The sequence below is a fragment of the Corythoichthys intestinalis genome, chromosome 7 (assembly GCF_030265065.1).
Source record: "Corythoichthys intestinalis isolate RoL2023-P3 chromosome 7, ASM3026506v1, whole genome shotgun sequence".
NCBI lineage: Eukaryota > Metazoa > Chordata > Actinopteri > Syngnathiformes > Syngnathidae > Corythoichthys > Corythoichthys intestinalis.
The window spans coordinates 7,772,254-7,793,678 of NC_080401.1; the positions used below are offsets into that span (position 1 = coordinate 7,772,254).

A 21,425-nucleotide genomic window follows, 5' to 3' on the forward strand; every position below is an offset into this window, starting at 1 on the left:
ATGTCTAATATTTCGTTTTAAAAAAGAACGACTTTAGAAAAGTATTCGCTCGCATATTTTAAACGTTTAACCAAATTACGTCACAATGAAAAAAATGGTGTCTCTAAATAAGTCACGGATATCTACCTCATGACTATGGCTTTTTTTGTTACTGTCGCATTTTCCCCAATATGTTAGATGATAAATAATCAATCCAAACAAAGAAAAATTGGGAAAAAAATGTTTAAAAGGGTAAATATATGACAAAGAACATCTCGATCACTCCTTGATGACTGTGATTTCTGCATCACGACCCTTGTTATATTACCTTATCACATATGTGTCTTGACACTCGTTGATACATGCTACATGGAGATTTTGAATCAAAACAAGGTAAGTATGCAATAATATCTCGTTAAAATCATGGCGTCTTTAATTCTGCTCTCGCCTCCAGTTAGAGTTTTGCTGTTATTTATTTATTTATTTTTTAAAATGCCCTCCTATTCAATTTTTTTCTTCCCCTCAGAAAATTGAGATTTTAATATTTCTAGTGATGTATCACTCATGCATATAGGACAATTTTGAAATTTAGCCAAATTGGGGGTCTCAGAGCGGAACTTCCAAGTCACCTGAGTGTTTTCCGCCACATCTAAATGACATGTCTCTAACATGCAATGGTCGGAATACAGTCTTATTTTTAACAACAGGTTTCAAGTGATTGTCTTAAAAAGATGAAAATTCGCCACTTCTCCCTACCTGTGGGGTTTACCAAGACAAGAACGAAACTGCATACAGAGCTGGTTGTAAACCGACCCTTGACAGTTTCTTAAGTGTTGTTGACATTTGCAGAAAATGTTTAATTGCTGTGATTGCCTAAACTGACAAACAAGAAGCAACAAAAGTTTTACTTATTGGTATAATCATTTATGTAAAGGACTGTTTCAACATTATTATCATTAATATTATTAATACATGTTTCTATTGAACTAAGATTCAAAAGTAATGGCTAATTTTAATTGTTTAATCTTCAAGAAAATGTTAGTTATTGTTACTTTATTAATTATCAGTCATTTTAGTGACCATTGTGTGCTTTTCCTTCATTAAGGTACCAACAATTTTGTCCACAAGTGTTGATTACAGTATTTGCAGTAAAATCAGCAAGGAGGGGGCTTCATTTTATTCTGCAAATGTTTGTACTTTAGTAATCCTAGCATTAAACTTGCTTTATTTGCACCCAATGTGTGTAGACATATGATTGTAGAAATGTTGTATACAATACATTTTGTACTTTGATTTCAGCTTTTCAAACAAATTGAGAAAACGTTTTAAAGTTGTACTTTTTTAATCCTAATGTTGGAGTTTATTTATTTATTTGAAAACAATGTGGTAAGTTAATGTTTGTAGAATTGTTTTATACAAAGGTTTTGCACTTTCATTTCAGTATTAAAACAAAGTTGAACAAACATTTGAAACAAGCACTTTATCAATTTCATTGATTGTTTTGATTCACAGTGCTTTTTCATACAATTTACTTAAGTATATCTATGTTTCCAAAAGTGTTTTATTCAAGACATAGGGAAATTATGGTTGCGTTAGTTAATTACTGGTATTTAAAAAATAAATACAAACAAAATGTATTTTTAGTTATCTATTTCTTTTGTACTTGTCTCCTTTTAAAGAAAGGGAAGAAAGAAAATCGGGGGAACAAAAATTGTGATTCAATTTTGGGGGGGACTGGGAGATTTTATTTTTAGGCAATATCACCCCAACCTTAATACTATGTTATCATCTATGGATGTGAGTAATTAGCACTTCTGTGTGCAATACGAACAGAGGTGGGTAGAGTAGCCAAAAATTTACTCAAGTAAGAGTAGCGTTACTTCAAAATAATATTACTCAAGTAAAGTAAAGTAGTCCTCCAAAAAATGTAGTCAATTACAAGTAAAAAAGTATTTGGTGAAGTAATGAGTAACATTGTGAGTCACTTCTTATATTTTTGTTGGATTTTTTTTTTTTAAACTGTATTTTTTTTTCTGAGTACAAAGTTATCTATATGGACTATTGTTATAATGATACTGTACAATAACCCATTACATAACCACATTAAGCCAAATAAATGCATAATATATATATATATTTTTTTTTATTTAAAAAATCATTGAATTCCGACAAGTAAGCCTGTCGCAATATGCATTAATTCCATTTATTGCGCGATAAATTAAAATGAAGGCGGTAATTTTGACGTGCTGTTAAAAGTTCGTTAAAAGTTCGTTACCAACTGCCCGATAGACACTGAATAACTCGGCGTGGCCCATTTTGCATTAAAATGCCGCCGAAAAAAAGTCCCGTCAATGGATGAAATTGAGGAGATCAAACAGTCTCTCAACTTCATAACGGAGGAACTCAGTGCTGTTCGGCAACAGCAGAAAACTATTATGGATTTGGTCGGGGAAGTAATGCAGCTGAGAATACAGAATGCTGAGAAAGACAAGCGTATTCAACATCTGGAAAGCCGTGTCGCGGACCTTGAACAGTACACCAGAATGAATGACGTTATTGTGACTGGTCTTAAAATCAAACCGAGGTTGTACGCGCGGGCGGCGGCAGCGGAGAGCGCAGGGGGAGAGCCCGCTGAGCTAGATAATAGCTCCACGGAGAAACAGGTGGCTGAATTCCTATGGTCCAAAGGGATCGAACTGGACCACAATAACATCGAGGCCTGCCACCCTCTGCCCAGGAGAAAAGATGGTGAGAAGCCAGCTGTACTACTTCGGTTCACAAACAGAAAATACAAAATCGCCCTATTGAAACAAGGAAGAAAGCTGAAGGGAACGGATGTCTTCGTCAATGAGCACCTAACCAAACATAACTCGGATATAGCCTGGAAAGCGCGACAACTTAAAAAACAGAGGAAAATACAAAACACATGTGGACTTCAAGTTGCAAAGTATATATAAAATTGAACGGGACCCCCGAAGAAGCAAGAGTAATCTGCATACGAAATATCACTGAACTGGAGAAATATTCATAAACGTCAACGGATTGCAGTGTCAACATAGGATGGAGCTGATCAAGACTGGACTGGATACGGAGGTAGCAAACGTAACACAACCATGACTTCACAATTGGCCAGAACTTATTATGGATCGGGGGATAGGAACCAACTAACACAGATAATACGCAACAGCGGGGAACAGAAACTAAAAAGTTTTGAGTACATTGACCACCACAATTTGGATTTAGAACAGGACATAGATCCGGACAGTAATTTTTTCTCTTCCATTGACAAAAACTGCTGCTATTATACAGATGAACAATATAACAAGGTCATTAAACATATGGGAAAGTTATCAATTATTCATTTCAACAGTAGAAGCTTGTATGCAAATTTCAAGAAAATTAAGGACTATTTGAATACTTTTACAGAACATTTCGATATTATTGCAATTTCAGAAACATGGATTAATACTGAAAAAGGAACAGACTTTCAAATGGAGGGATATGAATTCATATATAAAAACAGAAAAAACAAAGGTGGTGGAGGAGTGGCTATATACATTGATGAAGCATTAGACTTCAAAGTTATTGAACAAATGACAACTGTGGTGGATAATGCTCTTGAATGCTTATCTATTGAAATATGTAAGAATTCAAGAAGTATTATTGTTGTATATACAGGACACCAGACTCAAATATTGCTGCTTTCAGTGAATGGATGGAAAGGATGTTTTCAAATATAGGTAGCAAAATGGTTTTTATATGTGCAGATTGGAACATTGATCTCTTAAATTCTAATAGTCACAAAGCTACAACTGACTTTATTGAAACAATGTACAGCATGAGTTTTTTCCCAAGAATCACTAGGCCAAGTAGAATTACATCTACATCTGCTACGCTTATTGACAATATTTTCACAAACAATATTGATGATAAAGCAATTAGTGGATTATTGATAAATGATATAAGTGATCATCTCCCGGTCTTTACAATAAGCAATATAAAACTTGGAAGGAAAAAAGAGGAAAAAACAGAACGCAGACGAGCGAAGACGGAGGAATCCTTAAATTTGTTGAGAAATGAATTGATGGATCAAAACTGGGAAAACATATATAACGGCAACAATGTTAACCACGCATATAATGAATTTCTAGAAATATTTATGCTATTATATGACAAACATTGCCCAATTAAGGAACACAATAAAAAACATGCCTATGGTAATTGCCCATGGATGTCAACGGGATTAAAAAATGCATGTAAAAAGAAGAATTATCTTTATAGAGATTTCATTAGAGAGAGGACTACAGAGTCTGAACAGAAATACAAGAAATATAAAAATAAGTTGACTAATATTATGAGAGCTACCAAGAGAGATTATTATGCACGGATATTAGAGGATAACAAACATAATATGAAAGGAACATGGAAGATACTAAAACATATCATAGGGAATAGTAATATGTACAACAGTCTGCCGAAATATTTTATTGATGAGGATGTAGAAAAGTACAACATGGATGAAGTTGCTAAAAAAATGAATAATTTTTTTGTTAATGTGGGTCCTAAACTAGCAGAAAATATACCAGATACCGGAAATTATGAAGAATATTTATCTGAAAGAAATCCTTGTTCTCTTTTTCTCAAACCTGTGACAGAGCAGGAACTAGTGGACATTGTTTTAAAATGTAAGAATAAATCTTCTACAGACTATAATGACATTGATATGTCATTAGTGAAAAAGACGATTGAGGCCATCTCAAAACCATTAACATACATATGTAATTTGTCGTTTCAGACTGGTAAGTTTCCAAATAAAATGAAGATAGCCAAGGTAATACCAATATTCAAAACTGGGAACAAGCATTCATTTACGAATTATAGACCTATATCTCTATTACCTCAATTTTCAAAAATATTTGAAAAACTTTTCAACAATAGACTAGACTCATTCCTAGAAAAACACAACATCCTTGCTGAAAATCAGTATGGGTTTAGGTCAAGCAGGTCTACAACTCTGGCAACAATAGAAGCAATAGAATCAATAACAAATGCTATAGACCACAAGAAATATGCTGCTGGAGTATTTATAGACCTGAAGAAGGCATTTGATACAATTAATCATGAGATATTATTTAATAAACTCCAACGATATGGCATTAGAGGAATAGTGCTTGAATGGGTAAAAAGTTATTTTAGGGGGAGGCAGCAGTTTGTCAAATTAGGTAATAATTCCTCATCATGTTTGGATGTTGTGTGTGGTATCCCACAGGGGTCAGTATTGGGCCCCAAATTCTTTCTTTTGTATATACAGTAAATGATATGTGCAAGGTTTCCACGCTACTGCAGTTTGTGTTATTTGCTGATGACACAAATATTTTTCACTCAGGGGATAACATATTACAATTGCAGGGGGAAATAACAACAGAAATGAACAAATTAAAAATATGGTTTAGTAATAATAAATTATCATTAAATTTAGAGAAGACAAAACTAATATTATTTGGGAACTGTAAAAACGATGCACAGTTGAAGATAATAGTAGATGGGATAGAAATTGAGAGAGTACATGAAATCAGGTTTTTGGGGGTAATTATTGATGAAAAACTTAACTGGAAACAACATATCAAACACATACAGGGCAAAATTTCGCGGAATATTGCAATAATAAATAAAGCAAAGTGGGTATTAGATTCCAAATCACTCCACACTCTATATGGTTCACTAGTCTCTCCTTACTTGCAATACAGTGCCGAAGTGTGGGGCAATAATTATAAAAATTCGCTATATTCAGTAAATGTACTGCAGAAAAGGGCATTACGGATAATACACAAAGCTGGTTATCAGGATCATACAAACACACTATTTCATAAGTCAAAATTGCTCAAGCTTTCAGATATCGTACAATACCAAACAGCACAAATAATGTTCAAAGCTGTAAGACATTTATTACCTCAGAATATTCAGCAGTTGTTAACAAACTACGAAACAAGTTACAATTTACGGGGATCTAGGGACTTCAAAGAACCCAGATTTCGGACGACAAGGAAAAGTTTTTGCATATCAGTATGTGGGGTGAGACTACTGAAGAAATTTCATGTGGATTTAAAACAATGTATAAATATTGGACAATTTAAGAAACTGTATAAAGATATGATTTTCAAGAAATATAAGGATGATGGAAATATGGATAATAACTAGGGCGGTTATTGGGATATGGGACAGTGCTGTCATTCATGTTTTCTGGGCTTTTTTTTTTTTTTTTGTGTATAGGTCATATGCAGGGTTATATGGTGAGATTGTATATGTGTTAAACAAGAATGTATATATTTAAATGTAAGGAATGGAACTGATATGTCAGGACTTAAGGACAAGGGGTGGGAGTAAATAAGTTTTTACTTCTTCTCACTCCTTTTCGAATACTCATATTTTGTTTTTTGTTTTTTTCATTATTGTCACCGATTATCGGTACCTATGTATTAAGTACTCGAAATAAACGTGTTCAATCAAAAACTGCGCAAAATGCATCTTCCTTCCAGGTCTAGCAAAAACTAGCGCCGGAGCCAATCGTTCCCATTATATCCTATTGTTCAACGTATACCGGCCGCGTCAGTGCTCCGGAGTGACTGTGGACCATCTACGGCGCGCCGGTGTAGTTGACGTGTGGGCGCTCCCGTCAGGAGTGACATTTCACGCGGGCCGGCAATTTTTCGGCACAACGCCAGATATTTACAACGAAGTCCGCCAAAACATTGTTACCGACTTGGCTGCTACGAACAACCTCGCTTTGACACCGAACAGTCGAATGAAATTAAGAGCGCTGTACTTCAAACTCGTCCTGTTTATGAAAGTCTGGTGTTGTGTAGTAATGAGCAGACAGCGGTGCTTGCTAACTTTTTTAATGCGCCCACACACTAGATATCATGAAATGGCAAACTAGATGTGCTACGTCCCATGCCATTGGCTACGTGAGCCCAGAGTGATTATGGGACACGTAGTCCATATACTACACAGATGAATTCTAAACTGTCATGACTGAATGGAAGTTAAGAAGGCCAAATCAATCCATACCAGTGACTATAGATAATGTTGCAAATATTGTTAATTCAGTACGTGACACAGATGGATTCGGACCACAAATAGGATGTCTTGTTCATGTAGTAAACATAGCTGCTAAGAGAGCTGTAGCAGTCAACAGTGTGCCCTGCCTCACTTTACAAACAGTAAAGATTGTTCTCAGCACTTTTATACTAACTTTTATCAGATCAGTAAGAAGTAAGCACATAAATATTATGCACTAAAATGCATGTTTTGTATATTTTTCCTAGTCGCTCTTGCTCCTTGAGTCGAACCTAGGTAAAATAAGATGTTCCATTCGTAGCAGCACCAAACGAGAACTACCGTGTTACACATGTTTATATGATGCCAATTTAATTTTTGCTCGTTAGCAAAAAAATAAATAAATAAATAAATAAATAAATAAACGACACAATTTTTTTTTTCTTTTGTTTACAGAGCATTAAATGTATTGAATCAGGTCGAAAATCGTCTCCCTCGTATCAAAAATCGTACCGATCTGTGACTTAACTGTATCGTTGCATCCCTATGGAACACCGCTGCAGAGGCTATGACGGGAAGTTTTCATTCGCCTAAATGCTTAAGTTATTAAGTGCAATTTTTTTATTTTTTTTTTAAACACATTTTATTTATTCTGTGTTTTTGTGCGGTATCAATATTGTTGTTTTTTTACTTAAGAGGCATGGTCTATTGTTTTTAGTGATTTCTTAAAAAGTATTTTTGAATTTAGTCAATATTTATCGCGTTATATGGGTGTACTTGATATGTTAATATATAGTGTATTCTCACTGTGTTATTGTAAATTAGTTTTTAAAAAATCGGGGGGGGGGGGCGCAATAATATCGCATATCGCAATAATTTATGAGAATAATTATCGCACACTAAAATTTGTTATCGCGACAGGTCTACCGACAAGACAAAAAATTACAAAAAGTAAGCATTATTTGTCCAAAGAGCATTACTGGTGGAGGAAATACTTCCGAATTTGAATAGTGAAGTTCCTTCATAATTACTGTCTTGAAATTAGAAGGATCATATCTCCGATTTTCCGTAATCAATCGGTGCCAAATAAAAACTGGGAGAGAGGTTAAAATCCGCGCTTTCGAGTCATGTTGAGGGCAGCGCTTTATACTAAATACAGTGGTACCTCTACATATGAAGTAAATTTGTTCCAGGACTTTGTAAGTCGAAATGGTCGTATGTCGAGCAGGATTTTCCCATAAGAATACATTATAATCCCATTAATAGGTTCCACAGCCCAAAAACCTACACTAAATCCTGAATAAATACTGCTGTTAGTATTGCAAATAGCAACTACAGAGAGCAAAACAAATAAATTATGAGTAAAAGTCAGAATAATATATAATAATATATAATATATAATAATAATAATATAATAATAGCAATAATGATAATAATACCTGTAATAATGTAATGAATCGGGTTCTAATATGGCGGACTTTTTTTGCTGTACCTGAACACACCGCAGGGCTGACGTGACAGTGAGCAAGAGAGCACGGCTCTATTTTGCTTTCTGTTTGGACGCTGGCGTTGTGTTGCACAAGTTGATGGAATAAATGATTAGAAACCTGACGAAGCTGGCGATTTCTTTGGGGATTTTACCACAATAAGAATTGTCACCTTAACTTATAAAGACTGGCGAATGAAGAAGGACCGCCGGTCAAGATCAACATTCCACGGCCCTATTGTCGACCCAGTTCATGGATGCACACACCATGCTTATATTTTGCTATCACTTACATCTTTATTTCAATGGTAAGTGTAACCTTTTCTTTTTTTTCTCCACCTGCACTAACCTTTTTGGATCCAGTGTTGATTTCTATCACAAGAAAATCAGCTGTGCGTCCGTATTCCGACAAAACAAAGAAATTGCGGTGCTGTCAAAAACCATCGCATTTCGAGCATGTCGTCGGATGTAGAAACAAATGGCGAGTCAAATTTTACGTCGGGTGTCAAAAAGATCGTGTGTCGAAGCAATCATATGTCGAGGTACCACTGTACTTCATTTTTTACGGTGCTTTAAAGACCGCATGATTGAACAGGCTAGCGTGAGGATAGAACGGCAAGCTTGCGTCTGATTGGTATAATGGAGTCATGTGATATTTGTTGCGACGTCTCATTGGTGAAATTGGTAGAGCTACCCTGGTAATACACTAGGCACATCTCTACTCTCACTTCTCTACGCTAGCAAAAAAAAAAGAAAAAAATCTAATATGTAGAATAAAGAGGAAAAATGTAATGACTCTGGTGTAGCCCAAAGTAGCGTAGTAAGAGCAGCGTTTCTTCTTCACAAATCTACTCAAGTAAAAGTATAAAGTATAGCTTAGCAAAACTAGTCTTAGAAGTACATTTTTCTCAAAAAGTTACTCAAGTAATTGTAATGGAGTAAATATAACGCATTACTACTAGGAGTGGGAACCTCTTGGTACCTCACGATACGATACGATTTGCGATACAAAAATCACGATAACGATGATCTAACGATATGGTGATACAACGATTATCGATACATTGGTCAGGAAATCATTGAAGGATATTCTACAAAAAACGAATAACCCGAAAAACAAGCTTCTGCTGTGAATTAGAATGAGTTTATCACTAGTAGACATCCAATCCATTTGAACCGGGAGGGTGGCAGCGGAAGAACATTCTTTCATTCGCAGCCATCCCTCCCACTTCAAACAGATTGAACGTCTATGGCCGTCAGTGGCAGCCAATGCCAGGCAATGAGGTAATTTTAGGCCATTTAAAGTCATTTACCTGTTGATTTTCAGTTACTTCGTGTTGATTTTGGGTTATTTTATGGGTCACTTCCTGTTTATTTTGCATTATAGAACAGGAAGTGACCTGGTAATCACCCAAATGAATAGGCAGTGACTCAAACTCAAGAGGAAATGACCTGTAAATGCCCTAAAATGAACATCAAGTGACCTGTAAATGCCCTGATAATCGGACCGAATGACTGTGAATGCTCTGGTTTTGAATGAACAAACTTTCCCAGTCTAAATGGATTGAGCGTCGAGCACCGTCAATGGGAGCCTTTTTTTTTTTTTTCTTTTTAAATGACACTTTTTTAAAACGATATCTCGAGTCTTGACAGGAGCATATTGATAAACTTTTGGGATACAAAGTATCACGATATATCACCATTTCGATATTTTGTCACACCCCTAGTTACTACCCACCTCTGAAACCGGATAAACACTAACAGACAACAACTAAAAACCAAAAAGGCTAACAAAATGTACAAGTGATTTAGGTTAATACTATTGCAAAATTAGTGTCAAATATACTATACTTTGTAATATACTCAAGTATTTTTGAGCACCAAACCATTTCATTCTGTTGCGCTCCCTGCAGGGTTTCTTTCTTCCAGCTAGGTAAGTTTGGTTATCGATAGAGTGTCGAGAAACACGGCTAGTAATTGTAATCAGCTTCTGTACAAAGTTCAGCAGTCAAACAAGGACTTTTCATTTACAGCTGATTACTATGCTGCATTCTGTCTCATTACTGTTATCTGATTGACTCCACTATGATCTTTTTCAATGTATTCCTAGTTTCTTCTCATTTAGTTTTGGCGTCTTCCTGATTTCTCCCTGCTTTACCACTCCTTCATTGCTGTATGATTGTTTTTGCCCGGATACTCTTCGTTTCGTAGCATTGCATTTTTTTTTGTTCACGCCAATACATGTTTTCCCCCTTTTTTACTGCCATATTTTGATGTAATTACACTTTTTGCATTACTTTCTTGGAATAAACACTTAGAGTATTCATTCAACAGTCTGACTGTGCTGTCATAAATCATAATTTTTTACTCATTGAAAAACATGGTTTCATTAACAAAGTTAGGTGGCTATTTTGATGAAATATTCCATTTTCTAATTCGTATTACAATTTACATGCAAATGCAAAAAATAATGTGTGTATGGATATATTTTATATGTAAAAAAAAAAAAAAATCGTTGTCTCGCCCACCCGGGCGGTATGGTCTCTCCTTTCAAGCTCGGGTCCTGGGAGCTTGAGGGTCCTGCTCAGGGTCCGCAGGGTATATATATATATATATATATATATATATATATATATATATATATATATATATATATATATATATATATGTATGGCGGAAAACACAGACAAGACAAAAAAACAGTTTCTGCTCTTGCACTCCTCTTTAAAAGAAACTGCTGTATTCTAAGCCAAAAGAACTGTTGTGTTTGATAGAACAGTATGTCTATATGCTGCCATAGCAGATTAATGGCACATTAAGACCATGAACTATTTTTAATTTGTCAGTTTTACCCTAAAAAAACCCCGTTTACGGACGTAGCGCAACCGCTTTTGTTTTAACCGTGCCATAAAATGAAGGTTATTAATTATATTTATTATTCAAAATGTCTGTCGTTTTTAGCTTAGAATCATTAATTGATGTCTCATATTTAGTTAAAAAAAAAAAAAAAAAACTTTAAAAAATTATTTACCCACATATTTAAAACTTTTAAACAAATTATGTCACAAAAAAAATGGCGTCTGTAAAAAAGTCACAGATATCTTCCTCATAACTATCGCTTAATGGTATTTTTTTGTTACTGTCGCATTTTCTCCAATATGTTAGATGATTAATAACCACTCCAAACAAAGAAAAATATTTTTTTTAAAAACGTTTAAAAGGGTAAATAAATGAAAAAGAACATCTCAACAACTCCTTGATGTCTGCGATTTCTGCATCGCGACCCTTGTTATATTACCATGTTTCACAAATAAAATCCCCCAAAAATCCAGCTGTGGCCATTCACAGCTGTGTCTTGACACTCAGTTATACATGCTACATGGAGTTTTTGGATCGAAACAAGGTAAGTACGCGATAATATCTCATTAAAGTCATGGCGTCTGTAATTCTGTTCTCGCGTGCTCTTACCTCCAGATAGGGTTTCGCTGTTTAAAATTATTTAATTTTTTAAAATGCCCCCCTGTTCAAAATTTTTCTTCCCCCAGAAAATTGAGATTTTAAGCTTTCCAATGATGCATCACACTTGCATGTCGGACAATTTTGAAAGTTTGCCAAATCTGGGGTCTCAGAGCGGAACTTCGTCACCTGAGTGTTTTCTGCCAAATTATATACATGAAATGAAAGAAATAGCTCTAATTTTAAGCACATCGTCTCTCCGCTACTGCCAGTTATTGTTTTAATGCCATTTTAGATTAAATTGACCATGCTATATTTGCATGCTTTAGGGATATGTGTGTCATTAAATGTCATTTGTTCTTTTCTTAAGTGAAGCCAGCTCTACCTACCTGGCATTGTCACCGCTGTCAAATGCTAAATGCCAGCACCAGTCAAACCTGTGTCCAAGTTGCAACAGCTCCCCAAACTGATAAATCAGTGTGGCTGCTTAGACAGAACATCTACCTATCTGGCTCACACTCACAAGCATGTACATATATTGGTATGCACACCAAGTATCCCTCTAGTAGCTTTCACTCAATAGACAAATACGCACACAGCATTTGCACATGTGCCGTTTAATCCACTTAATAAAAGACGGCATACGTATTTTGCAAAATTATGCATGCTTTGCAGTCTTAAAGTAGCTTAAATTGGCTAGTTGAAATTTATATCTTTCAGTGATATCTATATTAAACAGAGAATTCAACTCAATGGGGAAATACTGGGCAAACACCTGCATTTGCTTGTTAAAAAGGAAGTCAGTATTGTTGCCATCCTTTAGTCATTCTCAGACGAAATGTAGCTTTTAAGAATTTGACTTTCAAATTCCACAGACTGACAATGCAAATGTGCATCATTGTGTACATTGTTTTTCAGAGGATTTTGAAATGTTGACTTCATCCCTGATTTTTATCCATCTGTGCAAACTAAGGAAATCTTAGAATGTGGCTTTCCAGCAATACCCCGTGGCTTCTGTATGCACACCCACAGTGCTACACAACACGCACCTTTGAAGACATTCTGTAAACTCTTGTCACACATCAGCTGGCTCAGTCAGATATCGCCTTTGCTCAAATGTGTCTGTGGTATCTATTTTCTGATATGCAGTTTGCAGCCTTGGAGTTTTATATATCAGTCTTATCTTATGATTACGGGGCCTCCTAAATTAACAAGGCATAGGGGCAATTTAAAAGGGGCTTAGTAATACAAAGCACACATGCATACAGTAGCCTTCGTCTGTTTGCAGCCGGTAATAAACTCAATGTGAATCCATGTCTTCTACTGATATTTTAACAACATCTTTAACAGTCAAATAAAACATACATACAAACAAACAAACAATACAAACAAACATACAAACAAACCTTGGTTATAAATCCGCATGATGGTTTTATCACTAACAAGCTTCAGATTTACAGTACTTCCATTTCACTATTCTTAAGTCCTACCTGTATATTTTGTATTTCGTGGTGAATCCTTGCTGGTAGCGCTCTGCGAAATCAGTAAACTCCTGTGAGTTGTGGAAAGGACCCTTGCCTGTCAGTAGCCAGCCTAGGGCCCCTGCAGAGCCAGTGAATCCAGTCACTGAAGGCTCTCCATCGTTGGCCTCTACCAACATCCAGCTCAGTAGCAGGCTTATTGTTATCCACTTCCATAGAAACATGAGGGCCGTCAGTCTAACAGTGATACAGGGGCCACTCATGCTGCTTCCACCGTCCCCGATGACTCCTCATTCTTCTTGAACTTTAGGTATTCCCTAAAGGAAATAAAGGCGAGAGGGTGGTTTGAGACAGAAGCCAAGTCAGACCCGTGCGGTCCATAAGGCGAGCTAGGCAAATGCCTAGGGGCGTCGCAGCATCCAAAAGGGCATAAAAAAATGTTCAAATAATATTTGATGATAGCAGTAGTCAAAAAAATTATACAAGACAATAAAACAAAACATATCGTATTGTCTTTAAATTAATTTTTTTTTATTAAAAAAAACTTTTTTCAACTGCATAAACATGTATACTTAGCGCAATTACAAGCTAGCAGTTTACATAGTGTTTATATGACATACTGATAAAGCTAAATTATACTGTATACTGTAATTGTACAACTATTAACCAGGTTTGTTGTTTTAGAAATATAGTCAGTATTCAACCAGCTGAGGATTAGTTTCATTTTAGAGAAAGTTGGACAAAGTATATGGGGGACTAAAACAGTGTCTCTCTGATTTTCTTGTGACGTGAAGCACTTTTACCTTGTGTTAAATTTTGCTATTAAATCTGCCTTGCCTAAAAGTGCCAAGGTTATTTAAATAATACACCACTAAATATGCAATTAATAATTTCATAGTTCTGTTGTATGGGGGACTAAAAATGCTATGGATTTAAATGCAAACATTTGTTATTAAATGTGTCATTAATTCATTAAAATGGCAATTCCGTTGATGTAAAAAAAAAACATTCAATTTATTTAGTTTGTTATCATATATTATTATTGGATGGTCCTGTGTGGTTGCAGTGCTTCATGAATTTATTTTATTTTTCATTTTCGCACATCAAAGATACTGGCCGGATCCTAACACCTGATCGGGCCAGGTATAGTAGGCTGCAAGAATTTAGGCGCTATTATGGTTATGTCATGCTGGTTTTACAATCAACAGCTATTTGACTAATACAATGTAACATTCCACTTTCTTCTCTTTGTAGGTGCTCTTCTGAAATATTTTCCTTCCCCCTGTACATCCCGGGCCATCTTTTACAGCCAACTTATCCACATAAGCACCAAGTCCAAGCCCACCAAGTCCAGTACCTTCCCATACACAAACTTCCACTGGAGAAAGAAGTGCCCCTTCCAAAACAGCTGTCATATGTGCAACAGATGCTTTTGCATCAGTGAAGACAAGGCGAGTAAGGTTATAAGTCAAGGTGAAAAAAAAAAAAAAAAATTAAAAAAGTTGCATTTTAAAGTGTTCTGTGTTTGTTTATATAGGTTTGCGCGGGTGGTTATTAATAATATTGTAATCATTCATTTAATTATTTATTTTATTTTATTTTATTTATTTATTCATGTGTGTTTTTGAAGTGTTTTTGATTGGTGGTTTTGAATAGTTAGTATAACACCATTTCACCATTTAGAGCATTTTTCTTTTGATTTCTGCAGTTGGTTGTTGTTGCTATTTTTATATAATACATTACGAAAGAGATAATGTGCTTTTTCAGTGTGAGTGTTTAAATATTTGTGGTGAAAATAGTGTGTGTGTGTGTGTGTGTGTGTGGGGGGGGGGGGTCTGGCCCAGCAAATATTTTAATATTTTGCCTAGGATACCAAATTGGTCAGGAACGGCCCTGAGCAAAGTCGTGTGTAAATTGAGAAACCATTTTATTTTCAATTTATATATTTTTTAATTTCTGCTATTACTGCGTGTGTGTTGCATCTATGTAATGAATGGGCGCATATAGGTGCAGTAAGTAAGGCTTTTGTATTGGAGACTGACACGTTAGAGACCCACCATGGACAAAATGGGACTGATAATGACTTTCTCTCCTGGTGGTATGATTTTGAACAAAACACGATTTTTTCTAATGGATTTCCATAATCCTGAATAGGGGAAAATACCTAAATATCATCATTAAGTATTTTTTATTTAAATATTGAATAAAATGAATAATACATACAAAATATTATAGTCAATATCAAAAGGTAATACAGTATAAAGTACATTGTATACTGAACCCAATCTGATTCTACACTTTTGACATGTATTAATTGAAATCAAAGTCTATTACCTTGTTGGGAAGCGCTGGTTTCCGTAACTTGACGGAACTGGTCTCCATTAAATCCTTTGATGGGGAGGCGAAGTTGTGAATGGTTTGACGCACAAACAAGGCAGCATTTGGAGAGGGAAAAAATAGTTTTCAGCGCCCTTGGATCTGGATACGTTCAAGGAAAGGCTGGTCGACCTTGTCGTAGCATTGCTCTTTTCTTCCCTGTTGTTCCCTTATTTTCTTTTAGTCCACTTGATGTGATCCGGTGAGGGGCGTGCAACATACAGCAGATTCAATTCCTACAGGACGAGTCGCGGATCATATAAGAGCGCGCAAAGCTCACCCATTCCGGGACGATTTAATATACTAAACAGTTTACTGCAATCAATTGCTGAGTTAGATGAAATTTCAAGACAAAGTTACCACGAGCTATCCAGCAAGTCGTATAAAATGAGCTTGAGGCGCACACCATCAATTGATACTGGCCACACTGCCCGCGCACTGAGTGAATAGCATTAACGGCGCCCTCTCCCACCCGTCTTTAACAACGCACAGTCTCATTTTTTCATTTATACTTGCTACGAAAGCACTCCCGGTTGGCTGGGACGTGTAATGGAAGGAGTGAGGGTGGGAGGTGTTCAGAAAGAGGCGGTGGTCAACGGATGGAGGGGCTAAGTGCTGCTGGAGTGGTCTCATTTTCTGGAGGTCGTTTTAATGGCCAATAAGCACTTAACTATATAAATCAACGCTTATTTCATTCCCTCTGGTTTTTTCACTTTCTGAACAGTTTTTACCGGAGTGCGTTCATACAATAATGCACTAGAATATGTGGTTATCCCTTATACGCTGTAAAATTCATGGAACTACCATAACATGTACTGTAAAAAAAAATCTAAAAAAAACATTTAGAGACAAAAACTGTAATCTATAAATAAAATGCATGCAAAATAAAACATTTTAGTAATGTATGATGCTCTTTTCAGTTTTAGCTGGTATAGAGGAAGTCGGGCATCCGGCCATTTAATGACGTCACCAGCCACAACAAAGCGTTGCCATATTGAAAATGGGGCAAAAGACGAGTCACAAGCAGTTGCTTGTAATACAAACGCGTTGAACTTTCGTCTTATTTGCGGTCTTTTTTCCGTCGGAATGACTAAAAGTTGCTGTGTTGCGGGTTGTCACACAAGGAAAAGTTCTGAGCCGCATTTGAAGTTCTTCATTCTTCCACGTGAGAAGAAAAGGAGAAACAAATGGCTGAGCGTAATTAATCAAGGAACAATGAAAGAAGACGGTTCTGTCGACTATTTTCGCCTGTTGGAACCTAAATCCAAGCACATTTACGTTTGCAGCCGACATTTTATTACTGGTGAATTTAATCGATTATTTTTTGCCCCAATTAGCTGCTACGATTCAATAGACTAGGCAGTGGTTATTTTTACCTTAACCGGAATTTTTTTTCTTTTGCCGTGAACTGCTCTAATTAGTCAATCAGTATATTATTGGCCTGGTGGGAATTGGTTATTTTGCCGTGACGTGTTGACGGCTAAATAACGCTTGGAGGCGAATTACCGGTACCGGCAGAAATAATCACTTCGTGTATACTACCAATTTTCTCAGTTCCACACAGTACATATTCCACGTAAATGATAAAGGTCAACTTACTGGGTGACTTTATGAGGTAGTTTTAGATGTTTCCGAACTCCACTGCAGGCGATTTCTTTGTTTATCCAGCTATCAGCTGCGACTTTGTATCAGCAGCTTTGTACGCGAATAAACGCTAATTTTAAATTGCATCGCCTCCTCGCGTCTGTCGGCAGTGACTCGTGATAATAGTAAGCCACGTTTAAGACGTTTTTAGGAACGGAGACGCAAAACACACCTGAAATATAAGAATTTCAGACGTTTGTCTATGGAATGTTTAGCTGTGCGTTCCCCCTTCACAAAACGGCGACACGTTGCTAAGCAAGGTGACGTCATTGTGACATCACGCCGACTTCCTCCATAATGTAGTCAGTAAAACATTTTAATTTTATAATTTGAACAGACCTTTTCTGTTTTATTTGCATTAAGATGCATGATGCCCCCCACCTGTCATATTTGTGTGTGTCTCAGTTCTTTTTCTTTCCTTTATGCAGCACCTGATTGAGCCAGATTGGCGGGGTAATGTGACACACCTGTGCTTGATTAGGAAAGCTCAGTATTTAAGGAAGCCTGTCACCATCTGCAAGTGTCGGACTATTGCTTGCTATTTGCCTTGCTTACCGCCTGTGTGTTCATCGTCATCCTTCGAGTTTCCCGACGTTCTACGGTCGTATTCTGGTTTGGTCATCTTTACTTTAGTGCTCTTTTGGGCTTTGTAGTCAGATTCTTGTACTGTGTTATATTCATGCATTCTTGCGTGCTCTCTTAGTTGTACTTTGTTAAACTCGCATTTTTCGCGTGCTCCCTTTGTTGTATTTTATTATATCCGCGTTTATTGGCGTGCTCCCTTTGTTGTATTTTATTATATCCGCGTTTATTGGCGTGCTCTCTCAGTTCTACTCGCATTTTGGCGTGCTCCCTTTTGTTGTACTTATTAAATACAAACATTAGCTCTACCTGATCTCCTTGTCTGTTTTTGGGATCCACATCAACGGCTTGCCGCTCATAACAGAATAGTCCGACCACATGGATCCCACGGACTCGGAGGGTCTTTGCCGTGCTCTCGTTGGTCACTACCATATGATCAGTCAACACGAGCAATCCATACGCAAATTAGTGGATGTGATTGGCTCGCTCACCACAAGAGTTGCGAATATGGCTTCGCCTGTAAAGCCCGGTGGTATAATTGACGCTGCTGCGGCGCCCGATCTACCCGCCCCGCCCCCGATGAGCCCGTCGGCTTCTTTTCGGGAGCCGATGTTGCCACACCCTCATCGTTATGAGGGAGAGCCAGGTGCTTGCCGACAGTTTTTGCATCAGTGCTCCCTAATTTTTGACCAGCAGCCTTGTACGTTTGCGAGTGACAGATCCCGTGTAGCTTATGTAATGAGTCTCCTCGCCGGTAAAGCGGCTACATGGGCCATGGCGGTAAGCAACACAAGGCCCGCGATCCGTAATTCTTTTGAAACTTTTGAGACTGAGTTTGTAAGAGTTTTTGATCATCCAGTTAGAGGCAAGGAGGCAGCCAGCCGCCTGTTGGATTTTTTTCAGGGCGATCTAACTGTTGCAGACTACTCTATTCAGTTTCGCATTTTGGCCGCTGAGTGCGGTTTTGGGGAAGCGGCGCTGTGTGGGATTTTTCGGCGTGGGCTGTCTTCTGCGGTGAAGGACGAGTTGGCGGTTCGGGATGATTCATCGAATCTGGAAGACCTGATTTCTTTGTCCGTGCTTTTGGACAATCGCCTGAAAGCGCGTGAGAGGGAACGTGCCATGGAGCCTCGGAGACGTCGTTGGTCATCGCCGCGGAGCGGTCCGACTGCAGTCCGTGGGGACAGCTTCGTCAAACCGCCGTTCGTTTCTACGCCGACGCGGAGTCCGGTCCCGATAGGAGGGGAGCCTACACAACTCGGTGGCGGGCGCCTTTCTGCTGCGGAGCGACTGAGGCGGTTGGAGGCAGGCTTGTGTCTTTATTGTGGCTCGCCGGGGCACCATATCGCCGCCTGTGACGCTTTCCCTTCGCGTCTATCTGGATCTTCGGTCCCAGGGGTTCCCCTTGCCCGAGGGGGGCCGAGGTTCGTACATGACAGTAATCAGTCAAGTGAATTGCCCCGCGACGTGATAAAGGAACCCAGCGAACCCCAAGGTGTTATGAGACTGCAACTGCCGGGTGAATTGTCACACGGTGGGGTTAATATTAAGTTTTCTGCTCTAATCGATTCGGGGGCTGATGATTGTTTTGTTGACCAGAGTGTTGTGGACGCTCTTAAATGTACATTAATAAGACTCGCTAGGCCCAAACGGGTTTTAGATCTCGATGGGCGACCCCTGGCGGACGTGAGGTTTATTACGCCTCCGCTCAAAACAAAACTGTCCGGAAATCATTTTGAGGTCCGTAGCTTTTTGGTAATGCCGTGTAAATCTGCTCCAGTAGTGCTGGGGCTCCCCTGGTTGAAAGTACATAACCCCAATATTGACTGGGCTAAAACGCAAATAGTAACTTGGAGTACTTTTTGTTATGCACACTGTTTACGGTCGGCGTGTCTGCTTCCCAGTCATGCACACACTGCTACAGAGCCAGTTAATTTGGACAATGTTCCTTCTGATTATCATGATCTCAAGCGCGTTTTTAGTGAAGAGCATGCTAAAACCTTACCGCCGCACCGCCCTTACGACTGTGCCATTAACTTGCAGCCCAATGCCACGCTGCCCAACTCAAGGTTATACCAGGTCTCTAAACCAGAGCAGGAGGCAATGAGGGAATACATCTCCTCTTCCTTGGCTGCTGGCCTTATTCGCCCTTCATCTTCTCCGTTGGGAGCGGGGTTTTTCTTTGTTGGCAAAAAAGATGGGGGTCTTAGGCCGTGCATTGACTACCAGGGTCTCAATGACATTACTATTAAAAACAAATACCCGCTACCGTTGTTAGATTCAGCTTTCGCCCCATTGAAATCAGCCACCATTTTCACAAAATTAGATTTGCGCAGTGCTTACCACTTGGTCCGGATTCGTGAGGGAGATGAGTGGAAAACCGCTTTTAAAACCCCGCTCGGGCATTTTGAGTACCTTGTTATGCCTTTCGGCCTCACAAATGCACCTGCCGTGTTCCAGAGTCTCATAAACGATGTACTGCGTGACATGTTGAACATATTCTGTTTCGTATATCTGGATGATATTTTAATATTCTCAAGAAGCCTGCAAGAACATCGGCAACATGTTCGCCTTGTTCTCCAAAGACTTCTGGAAATCCGATTGTTTGTCAAGGCAGAGAAGTGCGAATTTCACCGAGTTTCAATACAGTTTCTGGGGTTCATTGTGGAAAAGGGACAGCTCAGGCCCGATCCCGCTAAAATCCAGGCAGTGGCCGAGTGGCCAACTCCGACATCGCGTAAGCAATTACAAAGATTTCTCGGGTTCGCCAACTTTTATAGACGTTTCATCCGTAATTATAGCATGAGGGCCGAGCCTCTTACTAGGCTGACCTCTAACAAACAGCCATTTATGTGGTCATCGGTGGCAGAGGCCGCATTTGTAGGCCTAAAACGAGCGTTTACGAGTTCACCTGTCCTGGTCCATGCTGATGCTAATCTTCCTTTTGTGGTCGAGGTTGACGCATCGAGTTCCGGAGTGGGGGCCATCCTGTCCCAGAGGTCTTCGGTCGACCAGAAACTGCACCCCTGCGCTTTCTACTCCCGCCGCCTCAGCCCGGCGGAAGCGAACTATGATGTCGGCAACAGGGAGCTGCTCGCCATTGTGCAGGCTTTACAAGAATGGAGGCACTGGTTGGAGGGGACAGAAGAGCCGTTCCAGATACTCACGGACCACAAAAACTTGGAGTACCTTCGGGCAGCCAGGCGCCTCAACTCTCGTCAGGCCCGTTGGTCATTGTTCCTGACCCGCTTTAACTACATTATTACTTACCGTCCAGGGTCAAGGAATGGGAAGCCCGATGCACTCTCGAGGATCCATGAGCCAGTGGAGGAAGGGCCTTCCGACGAGCCGGTCGTTCCTGACAA

The 21,425-nt window shown here is 38.5% G+C and overlaps 1 protein-coding gene across 1 annotated transcript in view; it reads right to left on the bottom strand.

Annotated features, from left to right (window-relative positions):
• Positions 1-16,296, bottom strand: part of LOC130918507 (BMP/retinoic acid-inducible neural-specific protein 3-like) — a 163,673-nt gene extending 147,377 nt beyond the window's left edge. Inside the window, exons 1-2 of the mRNA XM_057840250.1 lie at positions 15,793-16,296; positions 13,468-13,775 (exon numbers count right to left, since the gene is read on the bottom strand). Coding sequence (XP_057696233.1) covers positions 13,468-13,721 — 254 coding nt within the window. The 5' untranslated portion in view covers positions 13,722-13,775; positions 15,793-16,296. The remainder of the gene's footprint in view (positions 1-13,467; positions 13,776-15,792) is intronic.
• Positions 16,297-21,425: the final 5,129 nt, after the last annotated feature.